Source organism: Pseudonaja textilis, chromosome 5 (assembly GCF_049901715.1).
Source record: "Pseudonaja textilis isolate UNSWEBS1 chromosome 5, rPseTex1.2, whole genome shotgun sequence".
Lineage (NCBI taxonomy): Eukaryota > Metazoa > Chordata > Lepidosauria > Squamata > Elapidae > Pseudonaja > Pseudonaja textilis.
In genome coordinates, this window is record NC_141994.1 from 62,837,883 (window position 1) to 62,862,062 (window position 24,180).

At 39.6% G+C, this 24,180-nt stretch overlaps 1 protein-coding gene across 2 annotated transcripts in view; it reads left to right on the forward strand.

Annotated features, from left to right (window-relative positions):
- PTPRO (protein tyrosine phosphatase receptor type O) overlaps window positions 1-24,180 on the forward strand; it is a 154,929-nt gene that overhangs the window by 62,118 nt on the left and 68,631 nt on the right. For both annotated transcript variants that reach the window (XM_087935141.1, XM_087935142.1), the window contains exon 2: window positions 14,245-14,518. In XM_087935141.1, the coding sequence (XP_087791267.1) occupies window positions 14,245-14,518 (274 nt within the window). The remainder of the gene's footprint in view (window positions 1-14,244; window positions 14,519-24,180) is intronic.

Genomic DNA, 24,180 nt, shown 5'->3' on the forward strand with positions numbered 1-24,180 from the left:
AGAAGCCTGATAATGAAAAGGCCAAGTAGAATGAAATCTGTATTAGTATTTAGTTGGGAATCACAGAACAGCTCAGAAAAAGGGAGGAAGGTCTATCTTGTGGGCATCTTGTATGGTTTAGAACAGGAGTCCTCGACCTCTGGGCTGTTGACCGGCCCTTGGCCTATCAGGAACAGTGCTGTGCAAGTCAGCGAAACCCCATCTGCAAATGTGTGGGATCCAGGCAGTGCATGAAACCCAACACACACCCCACCCTGCAGAAAAACCATTCTACACAGAAGTGGTCCCTGACGCCGAAAATGGTGATGGCGGCTGGCTTAGAAATTCAAATTTTATCCTCAGCTAGCACATGGTAGAAAACAAGACGTGGATCTTTTCTGTTTTAATATTAATATAGTATATTCACCCATGTAAGACAACTAACAAGCCAGGAATGCAGAATGCTTTCTGATGCTGCAATTAATTACAGTTGTCTCTGAAACAAGAAGTGTACAAAGAGATATGAGACTCAATCTGCCAAGCAAGGGAAAGCATGAAGCAGGATTACCTTATCACAAAAAATGAGTTGTTCAGTCAGGTGCAGACAGAATGTCCAGCTTTCCTCTTACTGGGGCAGGCTTGGGAAATAAAAAATTAAATATCACTCTCCATTTTTGGCCCCAAGTATTTGCTTCATTTAGTGATATACGATTGGGGGCTATTTTATGCAATTAATGATGCATTATAAGTAGGACATTTTCTTTCTATTTCCATGCTATCCTCCTTGATCTAAGAGCTCAGGACCCCCAATTCACTTTGGTTGGGGCCCACTGATCACCATACAGGTATCTTAGTGAAGAAAATCAGATGGTTCTTAGTTTAGCAGAGTGAATTTTTCTTCATGACAATCTGCTTCTATATTGTTGGCAAGAAAACAACATGGATGCATCCATGTGATTACTAAATCTCAAGTTTGACTCAAGGGAAATGTTATTTTATTGCTTTATTTCTTAATCACATTTGTAGGCCACCTGCTCAGAATATCTCTTCCATTACTGATGTTCTTGCCCTGATTTCCATCCTTAATGTGAGCCTACATTAGCCATCCCATCTGGTGCCATTAGAAAGTCCTGGGACTGCAACACACAGGATTTTTCAGATGCTGGCCAAAAAGCTATCTGACAATTATTAATACACTAGCTCAATACCTGTGCTTCACTACGAAACTATATGGTCGGGCTTAATTTTGGGGGAGGAAAATCAGGGGAAAAAATTCTGCCTCTGCCTACCAGCTTCCATCGGTATTCATCTGGCTAGCGTCCTGTCAAGTGTGTGAGAGTGTTAAGGGCTGTTTGGAAACTCAAACAATATTTGCTGTATGAGCAAGAAGGAGGCAGCAAGGAACCTGGGTGTGGCTTAGCTCAACTGTTCTGTACTACAGTGTTTGCTGCTGTGAGAGTAAAACTGAAACTCCTCTCCTCTGCTTGTGTTTTGCATTTGGAAGAGATTTCTTTTCAGGTGGGGAGGGGGAGTAGAACTCCTTAGCACCAGAGCATGTTAATAATAATATAGGAAATACTAATGCTCTGATAGTCATTTTGAAAAATCCTTTCTTAGTGAGCACCTAGAAGCCAAGAGGAACTTACGTGCCAAATTTCAAGTTTGTAAGCTTTACAGTTCTGGAGAGTTTGTGATGATGCATTAGTGGTATTTCGCTTTCATATATGTAGATTTCATGGTCCAATCACTATCTACTGATTCAGCCGTGGTTGGAGATGTTGAATCTCCCTGACATATGAGAACAGAGGGACCATTGGACAGGGTTTCTTAGTGGTGGCCCATAGCTTAAGGAACAGCTTCTCTCTCAGAAAGGTGCTTTTTTTGAAAGGCAACTGGACTTCGTTTTTCCTTGAAGATGTTTCACTTCTTATCCAAGAAGCTTCTTCAGTTCTCACTTGGATGAGAAGCAAGGCATCTTCAAGGAAAAGCAAAGTCCAGGCTGCCTTTTGAAAAAGCATCTTTGGGAGAACCCTGACCTGGATGACTGAGTATCTTTATAGACACCTCTCTCTCAAGAGTTTAGAGCAGCCTCAATCTTTGTATTTTTACACAAAGCGGTGAAGAATGAACCATGATGGTACAGTGGTTGGAATGTAGTATTACAGGCTAACTCTGCCCGCAGTCTGTAATTTATCCTGACCAAGGCCGACTCAGCCTTCCCTCCTTTTGACATTGGTAAATTGAGGGTTCAGATTGTTGGGAGCAATATGCAGATAATGTTGTAAACCACCCAGAGAGTGCTGTAAAGTGCTATGGGGCAGTATATAAGTCTAAGTGCTATTTTGATTGCTATTTTGGACTGTTGTTGCTTAGTCCATCCATGGCCGTCTATGGTGGTTGTAACCTTTATCATTGCATTGGTATTTTTTTTTTTAATATATATATATATAAACCACTTCTGTCAAATCTAAATAATATTTTTTTCTTGAAAAACCAAGCACAATTGTTTAGATCAGGAGCGTCAAACTCACAGCGTCACATTGTTGTCATGTGACATATCACAAACTAGGGGTGGGCATGGCCAGCTTGTGATGCATCTGGCCCGCGAGCCATGAGTTTGACACCCCTGGTTTAGATGTTCTGATTTACTTTGGTAAGGTCTCCTAGAGACAGTAAGATGACTTCCATGTAATAGTCTGATCCTGTACAATAAAAGGTATTGCTATATGACTGAAGACAAAAAATATGTTAGAATATTCATGAACTGGCAGAGACATGGTAACAAGGTCAGCCAATGAATAAGCATGGCAACTGGGTCAGCCAATGAGGGCTGTTTTGGAAACAGAAACTAAAGGAAGGAGTCTGAGCATGGCTTAGCTCTGTGGTCAGCTCTAAAAAGAAACTAGTCTGGTCTTGTCTGTCTGCTGAACTGAAACTAAGAATTTATAATCTCTACTCTCTACCACATTGGAAGAATCTGCTGTTGGTGTTGTAAATTTACTTCATGTGTTACTATGTATATAAAGAAGTTAATGAATCCTACTGAATCAGTTATCTCTGTGTGCTTTCTGGATTTGATTTTCTGCAACAAATTCTAACAAAATATACGTTGGAGCAAATGGAGCTGACCACATTGAGAACAAGGGCTTCAAAGCGCTATATATGTACTTACTAAATATATCTTTTTCACCAAAAAAAAAATCACTCAGCAGTATTTGGCTCAGGAACTGTTTTACAAAAAGGAGGTTGGAAAGGGGGGACAGATTACAATTGAACGAAACTCTAGAGATTCCCACTATAGGGACCAATTATATCCTGGCAAAAAAAAAAATCCAAGAGATGATGTAATAATTACAGTTCAGTTCAATATACAATTGTTCTTGCACAGGTGCAGGAGACAAAACATTGCTATTACAAATTGTAGTGTTTCCTTTCACCATGATTTAAGACAATGGGAAGGACCAGGTTGAGTTTTGATACCACTCCTGGATCAATGCTACTCATCTGTGACCCCATACCATCATCAATAGGGGGAGATTTTTTCTTTGGCTGAACTGGGGTGCAGTTCAGTGGCAAAGCCCTTGTTTTCCAGTGAGCAGTACTGGAATTGGATGGGTTCAGAGGTGGGTCAGGCTGTTATTAGCAACAATTCTGGTCAACCTCTGCCTTCTATGTCTTTGGCTCTTCCATGTCCCTACTGTTAGGACAACATAATATTGTAGTATCCTTGCACTGGGCTTCAGAGCAAATTTGCATCTAATGGCTTTGATTCTTATAAAAAAAAATCCTGCTGCAGGAATGCAGCATGAAGCAAAGATGGAAGAGGCACCATAAAGACACCTGAGCCTCACCTAGAAGTAATTACAGCTGGAACGCACCTATATTTCCAGCCAATTCAAAACCTTTGTTCTCTGTCCATGGTACTGAAATATTCAGACACATCGTGGGCTGATGCATTTCAATAACCTCCTCCTGGAAGTTATTGGGAATGAACAGAGGGGAAAGCTGCAGTGTTATAGCCATTCCCCAGAAGCCTCAAACAACATTGTTTGTGCATGAATTAAATGACTATATTACTGAATAATTTGTATTCATTATTGGCAGGGAAAGAGTAGATTTCCTAGGTTTATCTACAAGACAAATTACATATGTGTGTTCAATTAGTATAGGTACAGATAGACACCTATACAGGCTTGGATACGCTATGACAAAGAATAAACTTGACATACAGTTCTGATAGCAGATAGCACTCAAGAACAACACTACAGGGATTACTCTTGCTCTAGTAAGGCGATCCATTAGATGATGTAATCTGTATTCTCTGTTTGTATTTTCCTGGGTTTTCATTAAGACCTGTATGGGTAGGAACATTTCAGCTGAACTGTATAATCCATCTTGTACTTATTTGTGTGTTCATATGTACTGAAGAACAGCTTCACTTTAATTGTCAGTGCTTCATAAGTAGCCGAGCAGGTGGGTGCCCATGGAGCTGATACCATGCCCAAGTGGATTGTTTCCATTCAAGATAGATTCCTTGTTTGATCTGGCATAAGAGTTTGATATTTTTACCCTCTTAATTGCTTGAATGAAGGCTTCACATTTGTGTAACCCACTTTTATAAACCATTCAAACTACTTTGCATTGTCTCATTGTAGAATGGAGAGCTAAACTACGGTAGCCAAAAATCAGGAGATTGGCAGCACCTTTTTTAGATTAATAAATTTTATTTAAAAAGGAAAAGCTGTGTGAGATACCAGCATTCTTCTGGTGTGTTATCGCAGTAATCTCGATAATGGCCTTGTGAAGTAGGAAACATTATCCCCGCTCCCATTATTAGTGTGAATGTATGCGGGAGTACATTGGGAGGGAGGAAGCAGTAATAACTGTATATAGGAGACCATCTAATTAATTGGTGAAGAAGAGAATTTTGAGTGGAAGATCATACAGGACTGTCACATAACATTCCTGGTTAAATTCTTGGAATATTTGTTTGTCTAATAGTTTGGCCTATTTGTAAGTTTGGTCTACTGGTTAAGGCAAGGGTCTTCAAACTTGGCAAGTTTAAGACTTGTGGACTTCAACTCCCAGAATTCCTGAGCTAACATGACTTGAGGAGGAATTCTGGGAGCTGAAGTCCACAAGTCTTAAAGCTGTCCAGTTTGAAGATCCCTGGGTTAAGGTATCAGGCTAGAAAGTGGGAGACCATGCAGTCAAGTCCTTCCTTAGCCATGAAAGCCAACTGGGCGACTTTGGGCCAGTCATTCTCTCTCAGCCCAATCCTCGCAGGGTTGTTGTTGGGTAAACAGGAGAATGAAGGTTTGTTGTATATGTTTGCAACCTTCATTTATGTGTAAAAACAATAAAGGCAGGATACAAATAAATAAAATATTTAGTTGACAAAAGCAGATAGCAGTTGAATTGAATTATTTCTTTCTCTGCATGGGGTTCTCCTCTAATTAAACTTGAGCTAACAATGTTGGATTAAACCAGGAATACACAATGTAGAGCCCTGTCATGCCCCCGTCGGAGTCTGAATCCGAGGAAGAAGATGAACATATGAGAGGGAGTGGGATAGAAGCTCCGTTGGCTATGGAGAAAACTGGGGAAGGGCAAAGTCAGGCTGGGCAGAGCAGGGAAGAGGTAGGACAAGGGAGAGGGGTTCAGAGGAAAACCAAGGCCCACTCCCTATTCATCCTAGGGCATGCAGAAAAGAACTAAGAAGAGAGCAATGTGGGTTATGTGGCTTACGAGGGAGGAAAGGGCCCTGATTCCCTTTACAAGGCACACCTGGGGAGGGAGTTTAAAAGAGAGGCAGTTTGGGAGGGGTGTTTGTCAGAAACAAACATTGAATTCATCTCATGTTGGCTGCTACTATGTGAGTTCCTGGCATCCTCCAAACTGGTTTGATTTACTGCCGTGTTACTTCACTTTTGGAATTCCTTATCTTGCCCTGCCGGATTTATTACATTATCTTGTCTTGCTGAATTCATAGTTTAAAGTTTTCTGTTTATAACATTTTGGACTGGAATATCTGTAGTCAAAGGCTGTTGCAGATTCCTGGGAGAGTTTTTCTCCAGACCAGAAGGTAACCAGGACATTGGGAGCAAAGTTGGACCCAATAAAGTGACCCCTACTTATTATTTTGGCTTTGTGGCATGTCCTGGGTCATCACAGGCCCTGGGTTGTCTTTGGAGCCTCTCAAAACCTGAACCCAAATTGAGATGCTACAGTACCACAGAAGAAACATACTACATACACAGGTACATTGTTGAGGAAAAGCCATGTTAGTCTATAGGTGGCAACCAATGAGGAGGAATCTGATAGTACCAACTAACACATTTAAAACTAATTTTTTGGCAAATCACTTCATTAAACCTTTCAACTTGATTCACAAATGTCTATAAGGATTCTCAGTTGTCCAGGTCATAGTTGCCCCAAAGGTGCTTTTTCAAGAGGTTCCAGAAAGTCCAATTGCCTCTTGAAAAAGCACCTTTGGGACAACTGGATTTAGAATTATACACATGTTTAGGATTCCTTTTGATCTGAGAACTTGATATTCATCATGAGTCAATGGAAGGGATAAACATTCAACATTAAGACTTCAGTTTTTGCAAGGCATCTAAGATTTTATTCACCTTCTTCCTAGGAAGGTAATTTAATATGAATTGTTGCAATGTTCTGTTTGTATATTATTTTAATCTTTTCTTCAATCTTGGTAATATAAGCCCCATATTGGAGTCAGTTCCCAATAGATTAGCCTATGAACCTGACCAAATAAGTAATAGAAATCTAACCACATTCATTTATGTATTTATTTTATAATGAAAATACTTTGAAAATTAAAGTATTGTGCAAGAAAGAAGGTCAAAAGAAGCCAGTAAAGACTTCTGAAAGAAGCAAAATTATGATTTAATGGAAGTGGGAGACAGAGCTGTCCCCTGATGCTAAGCATGCAACCCCTCAAGGAATAAAACGCCTCCCCAGATATTCTCTTCTGTTATATTTCTTCTTCTTCCCATTTGTTATTTTTAGTCCTACAGTCCAACTAGGAAAAATGACTGGGAAACAAATCATTTTAGAAGAAAGAATTCTATCTCAATCCCCACTAATTCTGTTTTTTCATCTCCCTGCTCTTTACTCCACTCTCATTATTGAAATTTGGCACCAGTACATCCTATCAGACCTCAGGTGCTACTTTGATGTGTTGTTGAGTGCTGACAATTTTCTTCCAGTGTTCTTATAATTTATTTCAAGCATCAGAATGGCAAATACACACATCGTTTTTGTTGAGCTACACGCAGGTTTCCATTTGCCAAAGAGGTCATCTCTAGAAAAATCTGGACAATCAAATGGGCAATTTGGACAATCTGGGTGGGAGAGAACACTAGTTTGCATCTTGATCTGATTTACTTCATTGTTACTATTTTGAGTACTGTAGAATCTGAAAAAGAAATTTGCATGTATTGGTGTTTTATAATCTGATTTTTAAATGGCTAAGTGCTCAGGAAGAATTTTGACCAGGTAGTTGATCAGGAATGAAAGCCTTATTTTTTGACTGTAGTTAGAACTAGTTGGAACATAGTTTAGTTTCCTTCATGGAAAGCAAAAGGCATCCAACACTTTTCTCTCCATGTATTGCATGAATAAACTGCAGTAGAAATGAAATTCATTCCTGAAATATGTCATGATTACAGTGAATGACCCCTACTAATACTATTGTTATTTTAAGAAACTCTTAAGAAACAGATGCATATGTATGTGCGTGTTAGTCTGTTATCTATTAACACACATGCAAAGTTGCTTATATACTGTGTAACTAATAGAGCATTAATTTTAGTAAATTATAGAAAAATATTGTGAGCTCACAATGCTTCTGGCAACACTGAAGCTCCAAGATGGCTTCGGCCAGGCCAGCTTCAGGGTTGACAGGCTGCCCCCACCCCCAATTGAAGAGGAATTCCTGCAAGACAAAACATACAGAGGGAAATGGAATTATTCCCTTGAATTATAAATTATAAATTGAGAACAGTCATCTTATTGAGATTTAGAAAATGTGATCTGCCTAGAGGACTCTTTGTTCACCCCACAGAGAGAGAAAACTACTACTTATAGCTTCTCCACTAAGAGAGAAAAGCTACTGTATTTCTGATATAGAAAGCAAAGAAATGAGATGTCTGAAGTTTCCCTCCTGTGGATCATCAAAGAGCAAAATGGTTCAGTGGAGTTCAACTATCCTGATTTTTGGAGTAGCAAGACAGGGAGATCTAAAATGTACACAGCCAGTTAAATGGAGAAGGAGAAAGAGGAAGAGAAGCAGCTTCGGCCTTGAATGTCGTTCCATTTTCCATCTAATTACAGCTGCATTCTGGAGTTCCTGCAGAGATAGTAGTTGTCTTTACTGACAGCTTCAGTGTCACTAGAAGAAATATAATTCTGTTTTCCTACTGTTGCAGCCAAATAGGTTCAGGTAACACTTGACAGATGGGGGTGTTGAGAGAAAAGTTAACCTTTTTATATTTTCTTTTGACACCTGAGCAATGGAGTTAACTAAAGTGAATAGAACTGAAGGCTCCCATTAAATAAAATAGACATGCAGGAAGGATTTGTGTTTCCATGGATCTAGGAATGAGTAATGGGTCTTCTTTGCATCTGTTTCTCTGTCCCGTTTTCTACTTCTCTTGACTTCCAGTGTGGTTAGAGTCCTGTCAAGAATTTGGAGAAAAACATGCTTCTTATAAATGGGATCAAGGATGGCGTGGCCATTGAGGCAATATTTAAAAATAGAAATATGTTGATGTATAATATATCCGATAATCTGTTTGCCTGCTTGGATTTTAACATTATCTATCTATCTGTCTGTCTGTCTGTCTGTCTGTCTGTCTGTCTGTCTGTCTATCTATCTATCTATCTTTTCTTAAGTTTTCGCGGGTACTTACATGTATGGCATTCAGCTTTGTTCGGGTATTTTCCCACGTCATTGTAATTGTGCTTTTAAAGTTGTAGCAACGTTTCGGCAGAATCTCATCTGCCATCATCAGGCTTCTATCTATCTATCTATCTATCTATCTATCTATCTATCTATCTATCTATCTATCTATCTATCCATCTATCTATCTTTATCTACCTATCTATATCTATATAATCTGTTTAATTTACTGTATATATCATCCAGTCAGTGCTCACCCTTAGTAGCCACATAGATTTTCTTCATGACATTCTGTTCCTAACTTGATCCTTCATGTCTTCCAACAGTATACCTGCTGGACCTGCCACAGGTATGCTTAAACCTCTGAATAAAAATGATCCTTGGCTCCATTTGTTGAGAAATATATAGTTTATTAGAGATCAAGTGTATTGCAGAAATGCAAATCAGAAATGAAAATTGTGTGCCCAAATCCCTAAGTTATACTTTTCCCTCCCTTAACTGTCTCTCATTGCCCATCCAAGTGTAACCAATCAGGTTCAGACAAGAGGTTTTCATAACGGTCAGTCCAAGCATGGTTCAGTATGCACTGAATCCCCCGCCTTCTTCCAGCTGGGTAACCTTGAGGCAGCGTCTCAAAATACAGCATTTACTTTCATTTCCCGAAGCATTCCCTGTCCCCACAATTCATAGCAGTTTGTCACCACATAGAAGCAAAGCAAAAGCAGGCATAAGGTGGCAGCTGGCAATGCCATTGGCACTATAACTGAATTAATTCCCCTTACTGAGGATCATTTGCTTCTAAAAAACTTAAAAAGATCATCTGCTTTTTTTCCTTTTTTGTTCTTTTCCTTCCTTCCTTCCTTTCTTTTTTCTTCCTTTCTTTTTTCTTCCTTTCTTTTTTCTTCCTTTCTTTTTTCTTTCTTTCTTTCCTCTTTTCCTCCCTCCCTCCCTCCCTCGGATTAAAGTCAGAGGTAAGTCTTCATATAAGACATAAGACATAAGAATTTATTTGTCATTACACTTGCAAGCGGGTGCAACGAAATGAGGTGCTCTTCCACAAGTAAAACTGGACAACACCATTGAAAGAAAAATAAAATTAAACACAACAGACCATACAATAATCTCTATACAATTTAAAAATGTAAATACCCCATTACTCTCAGCCATTAAATTCCACAAAAATCTTATGACCCTGCATTCAAACTCAAAATTGCACTTGGATAAAAACTGTTCTTAAATCTAGTCGTCCTTGTTCTTAATACCCTGAATCTCCTTCTCGATGGTAATAGTTCAAAGAGCTGATGTCCCGGATGAGAGGAGTCATTCAATATATTAAATATCTTCCTCTTACATCTATTCCTATACCGTTCTTCCAAAGAGGGGAGTGAGCAGCCAATGATGTTTTGGGCCATCTTAATCACCCTCTGAATAATGTGTTCAAATTATAATAATTTGAGCTTTGTCATGTATGCCTTGATTAAGAATTGTGGGTTGATTTGTTCGGTTTTCTTGGCTGTCCATTGTATTTCCAGTAGTTTTCTCCAACATTAAAATTCAAAAGTACAGTACTATTTCTATCCTCTTCCTTCAAAGTCCAAGTTTCAGTTATCTAAAGTCTCATGCGGAGCACTACTTACATGATCTTGATCTTTATTAGGTATGGATGTTTCACAGCATCTGAATAGCTTATCCAAGACCTTTATGGCTGGTCTACCCAGTGCTGGTCTCTAGAGTACCTCTTGAGGACTTGTTCCTTTATTCTTATAGTTGATCCTAAAAGGCAGAAGCTATCGACCACTTCAATATTTTCATTGTCGATTCTAAGGCTAGTTAGTGTACCTGTTGTCATCAGTTTGGTTATATATATTGACATGATAGCACATCAATTCATCCATCAATATATAATCTCAAGCAGAGTTGGCGTTTGATAGAAAATCATTTGAGAAACCAAGAGCTATGGGACAAAGCAGCTTAAACAATCCTGGAAGACAACAGACCACTTCCTCGCTGTTGCTAGGATAACTGCATACTTAGATCCATACAGTTATGAATCAAACATGGCTTGAATTGTTTCCCTTGGAGATGCAAGTATGTATGTATGTATGTATGTATGGAGAGAGAGAGAGAGAGAGAGAGAGAGAGAGAGATGATAGTGAGCATCTGCTAATGTAACGTGATATAAATAGTTGAAAGGCAACATCAAAGTCTCAGCTCTTTTCCCTCACAACAAATAATTCATCCCGAACTATTTTCCTTTTGATGATATGAAGTGTCACTGTGAGTGAAAAATGGCAATTTTATATATGTGTTCCTGATTATAAGAATATAATAATATTTCAGTAAGAGCATGTCCTCTAAAATGTTTTTCCTCAGAACTGTATATTTTCCTCTAATGCAGATATAAGCAGATTAAACCAAGGAATTCATCATTCAAGTAAAACTCATATTATTTTTCTAAGGTTTTATAAATGGCACAACAGCCCTAATCAGAAAATTAAGTGTCTAGGAAGTTCTAAGAAATCTGAAAAGAAATGGGTTAATATCCCAGTGTGAGGCTGACTTTAGTGCTTACTTCTATAGGTCTGTGATTCCTGTTACAGTTACTTACCCTCAGTCTCTGCATGGAACATAGAAAAGAGCAATGGGCCTGCATTCAACAAGCAAGGAATGTATAGTATTTTATCTATTGCAATTCAAGAGCAAACATAATCCTTCTGCTTCCAGGGCTAGCACTATTGTTGGATATGGAGTTCACCCTGCCACAAGCAACAGAATGAATGGAATGGGCTGCACTGGTAGAATGTTGGGGGCAAAATTGTGTGTGAGCTATTTGGTTTCATGGTTCCTTCAAATGCAGGGGTGGGCTTCAAAAAGTTTAGCAAAGGGTTCTCTGCCTGGTAGCTGGATGGGTGTGGCCATGGTGGGCGTGGCCTAGTTGGCCTCCTGCACCATGACAGGGGGTGTTTTTGGCCTCCCTGCCCTGGGCTCTGGAGGCTTTCCTCACGCCTCCGGGAGGGCGAAAATGGCCTACCTGAGCTCTGGAGGCTCTCTGGAAGCCAGAAACAAGACCGGTTCCAGCCTTCCCGAACTTCCAGGAGGCCTGTTTTTCACCCTCCCTGAGCCTCCATGTGTGCCCTGCACTTACCTGCATCCCAAAATGAGCCTTGTGGGGACTCCTGGGAGGAGCAGGGCGGGGTAGGTGGGGCCAGCCAGGAGTGGGATTTGGGGGTGATTTGAACTGCACAGAATCTTAACTAGGGGCTCTCCTGAACCCCTTCGAACCCCCAGCAGCCCACCCCTGTTCAGATGCAACAGAGGCCCACATCCTTTTGCTTATACTGAAGACCAGATCGTCTCCCACTGGGGTAAATAGGGGAATTCCATCATGCCTTACAACAACAACAACTGGAACCAGAATTTCCATGGCGAAGCAAGGCAGTTGTTGAGTGAGTCATGCCTGATTTTACAACTTTTTTTTTTTTTGCCATGGGTATTAAATGAATCCCATGGTTGTTAAGTCCTGGGGTCCTTCTCCTATTGTTTTTGCTTGTTTAGAAGTAGGCTGGGAAAGTCACAAACTGAGATCACTTAATCCTGGTGTTAGTATTCCAAGTAATGCCCCCATTGAAAGCAGAACTCCGAGGCAGGTAGATTCCTCAAAGAACAATTTAATTGGATACATCATATTGGCACAATTGGTAAAAACCGACTCTGAAGGTTCCCGCGTTTTTCACTTAATTAAAAAGTGAAACTTCTCTCTCAAATCATCAGGCACGTTGTCCAATAGAGGTGCTGGCAGGTTGCCTGGTTACTTCACTTCTCCCCTTCTCAGCCACCTGTTGGAATGACCTTGGTTCCCACAGGAAAAACTTTTCATTTTGGCGGCCAAGCCAAGCTATCTAAGATTTGCCCCTCCCTTTCTTCCCTTTCGCTTTGTAGCAACCATGAAGCATCAAAGATGGCCTCAGCCAGGTTCACTTCTGGGTTCACACCTGCGACACTGCAATCGTTGTAAATACGAGCACCCAAATTTTGGGCACATGATTGTGGGGAATGCTGCATCAGTCGTAAGGGCAAAGCATTGGTTGCAGATTACTTTTTTCAGTGCCGTTGTAACTTCAAGCAGTTGCTAAACAAACGGTTGTGAGTCAAAGACTACCGTTAGTAATATAACTACATTTTATGATTATATAAGGTATAAGAGGCACCAATCAATTCTGGTATCCACGTTATCATTTTATGTAGGTAGATTTGGGAGTACCATGGAAATAGCAATCTTTGCAGACATCTGCCTATCGGTGCAGTCTTAGATTAAATCTGAGGGCTTTGCAGAGTGGTATAATTCTGATGTGATTTGCTGTCATTTTGCAGCGTAGATTTGTTCTCCAGTAGATGTGTCCCCAGTTTTGTCATGTACTATTGGATCATAACTTCAGTGGTCCATTTAGGGTGGATGGTTCTTATTTTTGGAAGTATATTGGATAGCTAGGTATTATTTTTTTCTTTTCACAAGAAAAATCCTTATCGGCTCACAGAAAGAAGTAGAGGCAGAACTTTGGAGGTCAGAATTTCTGTTTCTAAACAAATTGAGCTTTGCCCCATTTTATGATGTTTTGTGCCACCGCTGTTAAGTGAATCACTGCAGTTGTTAAGTTAGTAACATGGTTGTTAAGTGAATCTGACTTCCCCATTGCTTGTCAGAAGGTCAAAAAGTGATCACATGACCCCAGGAAACTGCAACTGTCATAAATATGAAGCGGTTGTCAATTTTGATCACTTGACCATGGGGATGCGGCAACGGTTGTGTGAAAAATGGTCATAAGTCACTTTTTTTCAGTGTTGTTTTACCTTTGAATGAACACGACACTGTTGTAAATTGAGGACTATCTGTAGTGCAAAGGAGAAGTGATTTCTGCCCCAAAATTAACTACTCTACTGTGGGCATAAGTATCATATTCCAGAGTTACTGGAAGTTGGGCAACATTAGTTATTATTATTTGAACAAAAAATAAAGGAGAAAACCCTCATTGTTCAGGACCCTTCATACATTGTGAGAGCTAAGTATTAATCTTGTAAGAAAAGGCAAACGCCATCTGGATTTCATTACTTGTAGCATTTATCCTGTTGTGACAAATTCAGATCCTCCCCCAAAAGAATTTGTGGTGGCGTTCTTCTACATTCTAATTTGATTTTATTTTTACAGAATATCCTCCCAGTTCCTCATTAGCTCAAAGCCTTCAGAAACACGACCCAGACTTCTGAATGCTTCGCGGGGAACATCATGACAGCCTGTTCAGGATCCTCATTAATATCATTTCCTTTTGCTTGTTGACCCCCAGAATGTGGCACCTCTCCAAGTGGTTGTGCGAGATGACAACTGCATAGTTATTTCCCTGGAAGCAGCTGACGTGGTGAGCTCATCCTCGGTGTATGTGGTGAAAATCACGGGTGAATCCAAGAACTATTTTTTCCAGTTTGATGAATTCAACAGCACTTTACCTGCTCCTGTGGTTTTTAATGCCACTTACCATGGTCTTTACTACATTGTGACCCTGATGGTGGTGAATGCAAATGTTATTTCCAAGCCGGCTAGATTGCTAACTGTGTTAACTAGTAAGTATGTTTTTAAAACATTGTTAGTTCAGTCTATTTGAAACGTGGATGCCATATCTTTCTGGTGCTTATTCATAATGGGGGCAGATTGGTTAGTCCAGGGGTCACCAACCTTTTCCTCAGGGACCCCCAAACTCATAATTTTAAATCCTGCAGACCACTAATATGAATTTTGACTGACGGTGGCTTGCTGACATTGGTGGGAAAGTCGGTCCCATATTGCAGAGATGTAGTAGTCACAAGATTGGACCTTTGGTCATCCCAGAGCAGCTCCTCCAGTCCATGGCAGGCCGGTGCACCCGGGTGGAGGAGCAGCTGCTCTGGGATGACCAAAGGGCCAGTCCTGTGACTAGTGCAGCTCTGGAATATGGGACTGACTTTCCCATCAATGTCAGCAAGCCACCCCGGGTGGATTTCCCTCCCTGCCATTGGTCTTACCTTCCAGTTCCAGCTTGCGTGGCTCTACTCAAGGTAAGGTTTGCACTCGGCCAAAGGGTGGGGGCCAGCAGGTGGGCAGCACAGCCTTATGTTCCCACACAGCCTGGATTAATTGCTTGGAGGGGTGCTTGGAAGGAGGGACATTTCTCTGAGGACCACCAAAATTTTCTCACGGACCACCAGTGGTCCCCGGCCCACTGGTTGGTGACCATGGGTTAGTCTATTCATCAGATGAGAAACAATTTAGTGAGTCCACTTGACCTTTCCACTGTGGCTAGTGATAGTTCTCAAACAATAAACATTTTGCAATAAATCAAATATTTCCTAAATTGCCAGCCTTGCCTTACTTATTACTCAGTGGCTTCTTTTCAATCATCACCATGATCATCTTTAAGAAAAAATCTTAAATCTCAAACTGGTCATGGGAAAATGAGAAAAGGCTATTTTTATCTTATTCATTTTAGGTTTTTTTTAAATCCTGCCTTTATTATATTCATAAATAACTCAAGGTGTTGAATATCTCTATCACTCTTTCCTCCTCCTATTTTCCCTACAACAATGTCCCTGTGAGGTTGTTTGGGCTGAGAGCGAGTCACTGGCCCAAAGTTACCCAGCCAGATTTCATTGGGACTAGAACTCACAGCCTCCTGCTTTCTAGACTGGTGCCTTAACCACTAGACCAAACTGGCAAACTTCAGTTTCAATACTTTATGCTTCTTTCTCCCAAAGTTTCTTTCTAGAGAACAAAGATCTGGTTGAATATAATTGAGAGACCCCCTTGCTTAAAGAATACAGATGTTGTAAATGTCAGTCTGGATTACAATCATGGCAGAGAGAGAACAAGAGCGTTTAAGCTTTCCCTCCCACAGTGGTTCAAAGCATCTCACCCATGGTGCAAACAGCTGTTGGGATGTGATGCTATAAAGGCTCAGGTGCCTCATCCTCATTTGCAAAACAACTGCTGTTTGTTAAATAAAAACATACGTTCAAGAGCCAGTTATTTTGCTAACTGCATGTGTAACCAAGAGATCACCAACTGTCCCCCTTGCTTGGCCTAGAGCAGGGGTGTCAAACTCAAGGCCCGTGGGCCACGGTGCTTAGATCTGGCCCTCAGGGCTGCCATGGGAACAGCAAAGGACTGGCCTGTGGTGCCTCTGCCAGCAAAAACAGAGCTCAGGAGGGCTGCATGTGCCCATCCGCGAGTTCCATTTTCACTGGCAGAGTGCTAGCAAAACAAACTAGTAGCAAAAGTGGATCCCCCCCAGCCCCACCTGGGACACCATAGGAGCCCCAACATGATTGATGTTGAGCTGGCCACACCCACTCTGGCCAGGCCCACCTGAGACACCCCCCCCCACTGCTCCCCTCAAGGTCAAACACAAGCCTGATGTAGCCCTCAATGAAATCAAATTTGACACCCTTGGCCTAGAGGCACGAGGCTAAGCAAGTCATGAATATTACCTCAAAAGTTGGGACTAAGCAAAAGAAAGCAAGAGACACAAAGGACAAGGGTGAATGAAGAAATTTGTCAGTGTTCACAAATATTCACCATGTTAAATGCTGAATTTTTATAACTGCTGCAATTTTTAGTTATCTTGGTTGTCATGACAACCATGGCAGCAATTGGGGAAAAATAACTACTGTTTTCCTTGTTCTGTGTCAAATGGCTCCCTGTTCATTAAAGATCATTGGGCTATTGCATTGAGTCCATATGAGATCATACTGATAAGGTCCATGCCTGACTGGGATACAAGTGGATCCTAATGCTTGGCATATCACTTGGATCCAGACAGACGATGCTTTCCAGCCCCATCCACCAGCCATCATTAGATCCTACTATGGGAGGGAGCCTATAAAGCCACCAAGAACAATGCACAATGACATAAAACAATTGGTCTCTGAGCAGCCCTTGCCAATTCACGGCAGTTCGCCAGTGCCTAGTGATGTTTGCAAGAGCACTGCATATCAGAATTATCTCATTTTTCGGGTGTGTGGGAAGTGTGCTGGCAATTTACAGAACATATGAGATCAATGGTTTGAGTGTAGCCTTGAAACCTAAGTCTCCTGCAAGGGATCTCACTCATAGCATCCAATAGATGTCATCTCTACCATGTGTTGTGGCTTTTATAGATCTAGCTTTGCTTCTCTCCCTCCCCTTCAGGTATTAGATAGTTAGACAGATAGACAGATACAGACAGACAGAGAGACAGATAGATAGATGACAGAAAGACAGACAAATAGATGACAGACAGACAGACAGATGACAGACAGATAGATAGACAGACAGAGAGACAAATAGATAGATAGAAAGATAGATGATAGATAGATAGATGATAGATAGATAGATAGATAGATAGATAGATAGATAGATAGATAGATAGATAGATATTGTAGATAGGTAAGTAGGTAGGTAGATGACAGAGGGACAGAGAGACAGATAGATAGATGACAGACAGACAGATAAACAGACAGACAGACAGACAGATCGATAGATCAATCTCTGGTTCCATAGGAGGCTGCCTAATTCTGAATCAGATTGGTTATATCAGATTAAAAGATAGATCACTAATCTGCCATTTCTGCATTTTAATGTACTAACTCTTGTTCAGCTTGAAGGAAAATTTGCATTCAAGGTTTATTTAATTCTCATGGAACTTCTTTTTATGTATGGTGATGATGTGGGCAAGGATTACCTGTGAAAGTTCTGTCTTTCATTGTACAAGCCTTTCTTTCTATAGATAGTTTATAGCTTGCCTGGCTTCCCACATTTATATTCAACCCAGGGAAGACATCTGGAGGAAGCGCCTCTAATGAGATTTTTAAAAAGCATCCTTGAAAAATTGCTTCCTCCTTTCCTCATGTCAAAATAATTGGAGAAGTTGTCTACTAACTGCCTCTATCCCTGTGAGGAATTTTGAAAGGCCATTTGGACCCAGTTCCAATCAAGCCAAATGTTGTTCCTTAAGCAGTCTTCTCATTTTACACAAAATATTTCTAGACAAAGAAATATAATACCTTATACACAACTTCAAGTTTTAAACCTTTATAAATCTTTTCTATCACAATATACAGTAGTACTTAAAAGTAAAGGTTCCCCTTGCACATACATGCTAGTTGTTTCTGGCTCAAAGCTGAAGAGCCAGCGCTGTCCGAAGTCGTCTCCGTGGTCATGTGGCTGGCATGACTAAATGCCGAAGGTGCACAGAACTCTGTTACCATCCCACCAAAGGGGGTCCCTATTTATCTACTTGTATTTTTTACATGCTTTCAAACTGCTAGATTGGCAGAAGCTGGGACAAGTAACAGGAGGTTACTCCATTACAGGGTGCTAGGGTTTCAAACCGCCGAACTGCCGACCTTTCTGATTGACAAGCTCAGCATCTTAGCCCCTGAGCCACCGCATCCCTTACTTACTTCCAAATAATAGACAAGTCTATTTAAAACATGCTGTGTCGCTTCCTTATGGCCTCTGTCTTGCAAAAGTCCCCATTAGCCAACCTCATAAGGTCTCCTTGTATGATGCAGGCTGTAATGCCAGTATTTTAAGAATTTAAAGGTTAATATCAAAGGGCAAACTATTTTGACGGTAGGAAAGAAGAAAAGACGGGCATTCTAAAAGCGAACCTTTGAAAAAACTAGTGAGAGCTTTTCCTCTGATCTCTGTTTCTTATTTAGTATAAAAATATATTGTTTCTTTTCGGGTTAATAAAGAGCACTGTTTGTTCCTTTTTGGATGCTAGAAAATATAAAGATCAAAAAGGTTCACCTGAAATATATCCAAATCATCTGAGATTTTATTGAATTTTTCTTTTTATTTCAAAACTGCTGTTCTTTATGGTCACATTATTCAAAGAAGTGGTAGTAAGGTAATTAGCTATTATGTCCAACACAAATCCCATTAATTTCAATTAACTTAATTAGCATGATCTTAACCTAAGTACTATTATTTATGATTTCTGCAATAAAGTTGTTTAGAAAGACAGCAGACTGATTAATTTTTTAAAAAGTATTTTATATACTAAGAAAGGATTTTTCATATTCTGAACAATGTAATATGCTTTGGAATGTTTTGGTGGACAGTTTAAACATTTTCTCTTTCCTCCCTTCTTCTCTAAAATTTAATGAAAGTGAGACCTACATTTCTCTCCAATTTCTAAATACAACAGATCCCAAACATTTATTCTAGCCAGCCTTAATTGCCTCTGATTAGAAATTTTTGCTATATATACAGTAATTTGAAAAAGAATAATGAAATCAAGTTCTAAAAAGATAACACAGACTTCCAACTAATTCATCAAGCTTTACTTTTCATCTTAAAGAAGGATGCCTTTAAAGTTTGACTCCTCCAAATACTGCCACGAGAACATCAAATACAGTTAGTTCTTGAGTTACAACCATAATGGAGCTTGCCTGCTACGGTTGTAAGTCATGACCGTCATAAACCGGTTCACTCATATGACAGACCTGATTTTATGACCTTTTTTTACAGAGGTGGTTAAACAAATGCCACAGTTGTTAAGCAAATCAATGTTGCTATGGGACTGGTTTGCTGAAAATCAGAAGTAAACACTATGGCGCCCAGCAGAAACTCAAATCCAGGTCATGAGCAGGGGTGGGATTCTGCCAACACAGACCGCTTTGAGCGAACCCCTAGCTCCGATGATCAGCTGGCTCCAAACCGGTTCGCTCCCACAATCATAGGCCCGCCTGCCCGCCCTGGCGCTGTACTCACCTATATCTGCTCAGCTGATTCTCTGAGCAGAGCGGATTGTCACGCCTCAGCTGTGTTACTTCCATGAAGTAACATTGAAGGCAAGTAATTTTGAAAGCTGTGCTTGCGCACACAGCACGCGTCAGGCACACAATTAGCAAACCAGTTGCTGTTACACCAGCAGCATACCCCCACTGGTCATGAGTAACCCCTAGGTGAGTCCATTCTACTTTGGAATGGTTACCAAACAATTGGTCATAAGGCAAGAGCCACCTATACAAAGAAAGATGATTTTTAATGAAAAGAAGGACTAGGGGAGACTTGATAGCAGTATTCCAATACTTAAGGGGCTGCCCCAAAGAAGAGGGAGTCAAGCTGTTCTCCAAAGCACCTGGAGGCAGGACAAGAAGCAACAAGTGGAAACTAGTCCAGGAGAGGACCAACCTAGAACTAAGGAGGAATTTTTTTCTAACAGTGAGAACAGTTAACCAGTGGCTTGCCTCCAGAAGTTCTCGGCGTTATAACACTGGAGATTTGAAAGAAGAAATTGGACAGCCATTTGTCTGAAATAGTATAGGGTTTCCTGCTTGAGCAGGGGATTGGATTAGAAGACCTTCAGGGCTCCTTCCAACTCTGTTATCCTGTTATTTCCTCAGTCTTTGTTTTGTAGTCAGTCAAATAACCGTTATCAATAATGAACAAACTGGAACCATCAATGTAGTTCATGTAGTTAATGAACCGTTTGGTGTACTTAGATTAAACTACATGATGATCATTATAGTGATTATAGTAGTAAGCCCTCTCTATTTTGCACAACGATCTGTAAGACCTGTAGACTTTTAATGATTGTAAACCACCCAGAGTTATGTAAGAAGGGCGGCCAATAAATTTTACAAACAAGCAGACAAATAAGTAGATTAGACAGCAAGCAATTTCTAGAAAGTGGTTCAGTGGCCTCACAATCAGGAGGCATTCAATCCTAAGTAGAGGCAGATATTTCTCTCTCTGGACACAATGAGGATATATCTGCTGAACAAAACTCCTCACTGGCATCAGAAAGGGCATCCGGCCAGTAAACACTCTGCTATCTCCATTCAGTTGCCCAGAAACTACCCCACAAGGGATTATGGGCTCATTAAAAGAAGGAGAAGAAGAAGAAGAAGAAGAAGAAGAAGAAGAAGAAGAAGAAGAAGAAGAAGAAGAAGAAGAAGAAGAAGAAGAAGAAGAAGAAGAAGAAGAAGAAGAAGAAGAAGAAGAAGAAGAAGAAGAAGAAGAAGAAGAAGAAGAAGAAGAAGATAGCAAGCAATTTCTAGAGACTTGGTTTGTAGAGTGTGTTTGGATAGGAAACGAACTGATTTTCCTGCAAAATAATCACTTAGGTCAAGTCTTCCCCTGTCCATCTTGCTGTATAGAATAGAATAATAGAATAGAATTCTTTATTGGCCAAGTGGGATTGGACATACAAGGAATTTGTCTTGGTGCAAATGCTCTCAGTATACATAAAAGAAAAGATACATTTGTTAAGAATCAAGAATCATAATGTACAACACTTAATGATAGTCATAGGGTACAATCAGCAATCAAATCATACTAGGAAACAGTCAATATAAATCGTACAGGATTTCTTTGTGTGAATATGGTATGTAAGCTTAGAGCAAGGGTCTTCAAACTTGATAAGTTTAAGACTTGTGGATTTCAACTCCCAGAATTCCTGAGCTAACATGACTGGAGGAGGAATTCTGGGAGTTGAAGTCCACAAGTCTTAAAGCTGTCAAGTTTGAAGACCCCTGGCTTAGAGGATAAAACATTGACTACCCATGGAATCACTAAAATAGGCAGTTTATGGAGATAGGATCCTAGGCAGTTCTTGCCTTGGTTTCAGGCTATCATCATAATTCATCAAATACCTTATATGAGAAATGGGTTCAGGATTTAATGAGATTTATTTCCTGGAGAAGGACAAACATATGGCAGGAAGAAAGAAAATAAAAGGGAGGAAATGGTATCCTTAGCCAGTTGGGGCTTTGCTTGTTCCAGAATCCTTGTTTTAGCTTCTCTTCCCCTCTTTAAGATAAAATGGCCATTAGTGGAGAAGAATTTCCTCCTCTATACTTTCTTCTCAGCCTCTTCCTTTGGCTCATCCTGATTTGCTGTCTTTCAGAAGGAATATGCAGGAAAGAGACAATTTGCAAGGCCTTTCACAGAATCTAATTATCAGCTAATCCGATCAAGAGATCAGGACTGAAATAAATTTGTAATAAAAATGAATACAGCATCTCTTCCTTATTCAATTTATTCTAGGAAGAAGTAACCGGCTAATGTAATCACTTAGTCTATAAAGTTGCCATAATTAGAAAATTGGGATGAGATTATTATAGCTTGAGAAACCTGTGCAAGGCAGAAAGTAATGAAAGATTGCTTGGCTAGTAGTGTGTGGCACGCAGCATCTCTCTGGAATCTCAAGTCCGTCTTGCAAGGTCTGTAATCAGGAATTCTTAGCCCTGGAGAAATTGTCCAAAGATCACATCCGATATCTTACCTTGCTTTCGCATTGCAATGCTTTTTTACCTTACCTTGGCTCCAGGGATGTTTATTCCCCTTCCTTTTTCCCATGAAATTTTTACTAAAAATCATAATTACAATAGTAAAAACTATTACAAACTAAAAGGACAATAGAAAAATAGGAAGAAGGAGTAAGAGGTAAAAAGAGAAAAAAATGGGAAAGATATAAAAAAATACAAAGTAAAATAGAAAAATAGAATATAATATAGAAGAAGAAAAGGCCCAGCCTTCAACACAAGTATAAACGATTTTAATAATATTTCACCTCTTACATTACCCAAAATATCTGTTCTTCCCATATCCCATCTGTTTTCTGTAGACAAATCCATGGTCATTTCAGTCCTGGTGTCAGCAAAAGTCCATTAAGGGTTACCAGCAATAACAAGCTATTTTAGCCCTGATCAAATAAACTAACTTTATATTCCTTCTTCTTTTTTTTTTTACTTCTAATAATCTTAATCTTTAGTCCATTCAGGTAATTTCATAGAACTTGATTTCTTTTCCTTTCTTTTTTGTCTCTTCTCACAAGACTTTTCAAAGCTTTGGCAAGTCTGTTTTGTAAGTCCAATATACAAAAATTACCCAGGTCTCTCTTTTGGTTTATCATTTGTATGCCCCTTTTAATTATTAAAATTTCAGCCAGTTTCTTTTTTATGTCTAATGTAGAATCTTTTTCTATGACATTCATGTAGCCTGTCATTTATATGTTCACTTTCAACTCAGCCTATCTTCTCAAGTAAAACTTGTTTCTTTTCAGTACCCATCTTTTAGACATAATCTATCCATAGAGACCGATATCACTATTGTCATTGTTGATATTAATTTCTGACTTAATTTTAGAAAGTATCCTTTAATATTTCTAGTTTTAGAATATTTTGCATGATTCTGTAACTCTTAGTCAAATTTATGTGTTTATAGCCTTTAACCGAAAGGTTTAATTCCCTCTAGTGTCCAATTTTTAAGATCTCATTTTTATATAAAAAAATTTAAAACAAAAGCATTTTCCCATGGAAAGGATTCTTTATAATCAATTCCAAAATCTTATTTTAAAATTATCTGGATCCTTTGTAGTAGTTTTTTTAAAGTCAAAGTTTTAATCAAAACTTGCTCTTTATTTTTTAATTAATTTCTTAAGCTTGTAATTAAACATTATTTTCATTACAGATTGAAGGCAAACTCTCCTGGTGTTTTTAGACTTTCTGATCCAAAGATTTCTAATATCTAAAAAGGACTGTAGTTCTTAGGTAATCTCTGAATGTGATCAGAAAAGGAAAAAATGAGAACTTAGTGTCCCTTCAAAACACTGGCCATGTTTTGAGCAAGATGGCTATTCCCTTGTCTTCCAGTGCTCAAACTCACATGAGGAGCAACCATCTAGGACACTTGTGGGTGATCTCTGGTGCTTTCCTTTATCCAGATAAGTTCAAAGAGCAGACCTTTCCAGCTCTTCATTCTTTGAGGTAATCATTGACTCTATTTTTTGCAGAGCCTTCTTCAGCCCATATTCTTTCCTCAGGAATACTTATTCTTCTTTATTCATCAGAAAAACATGGTGAGATAGGGTTGGGTTTAGTGAGAGTATCTGGCCAAAGATTATGGAAGGTTTGTAACAGTATGTAACGTAGGCAAATACTGTACTGCAACCAAAGATTTTCCAAATGTGTTAGGTTTGCAACTTCCAGGATTCTCACCCAGTGTAATCCTAGGAGTTACAGGCATAAACGTCTTAAGGGTGTCAGGCTGGGAACAGCTGTTTCAATTGGTGCACTACTTAACTATTGATTGATTGCGTTGATATCTCATCTTTGCTCTAAGAGCTCAAAGAAGGCCTTTTTTATGGGATGTAATCATGTAAACCCATAATAATCTAACCAGGCATGCTGGGCTGAGAGAGAACCTTTAGCTCAAAATTATTCAAACCATATTATAGCTAAGTTCAATCTACATACAT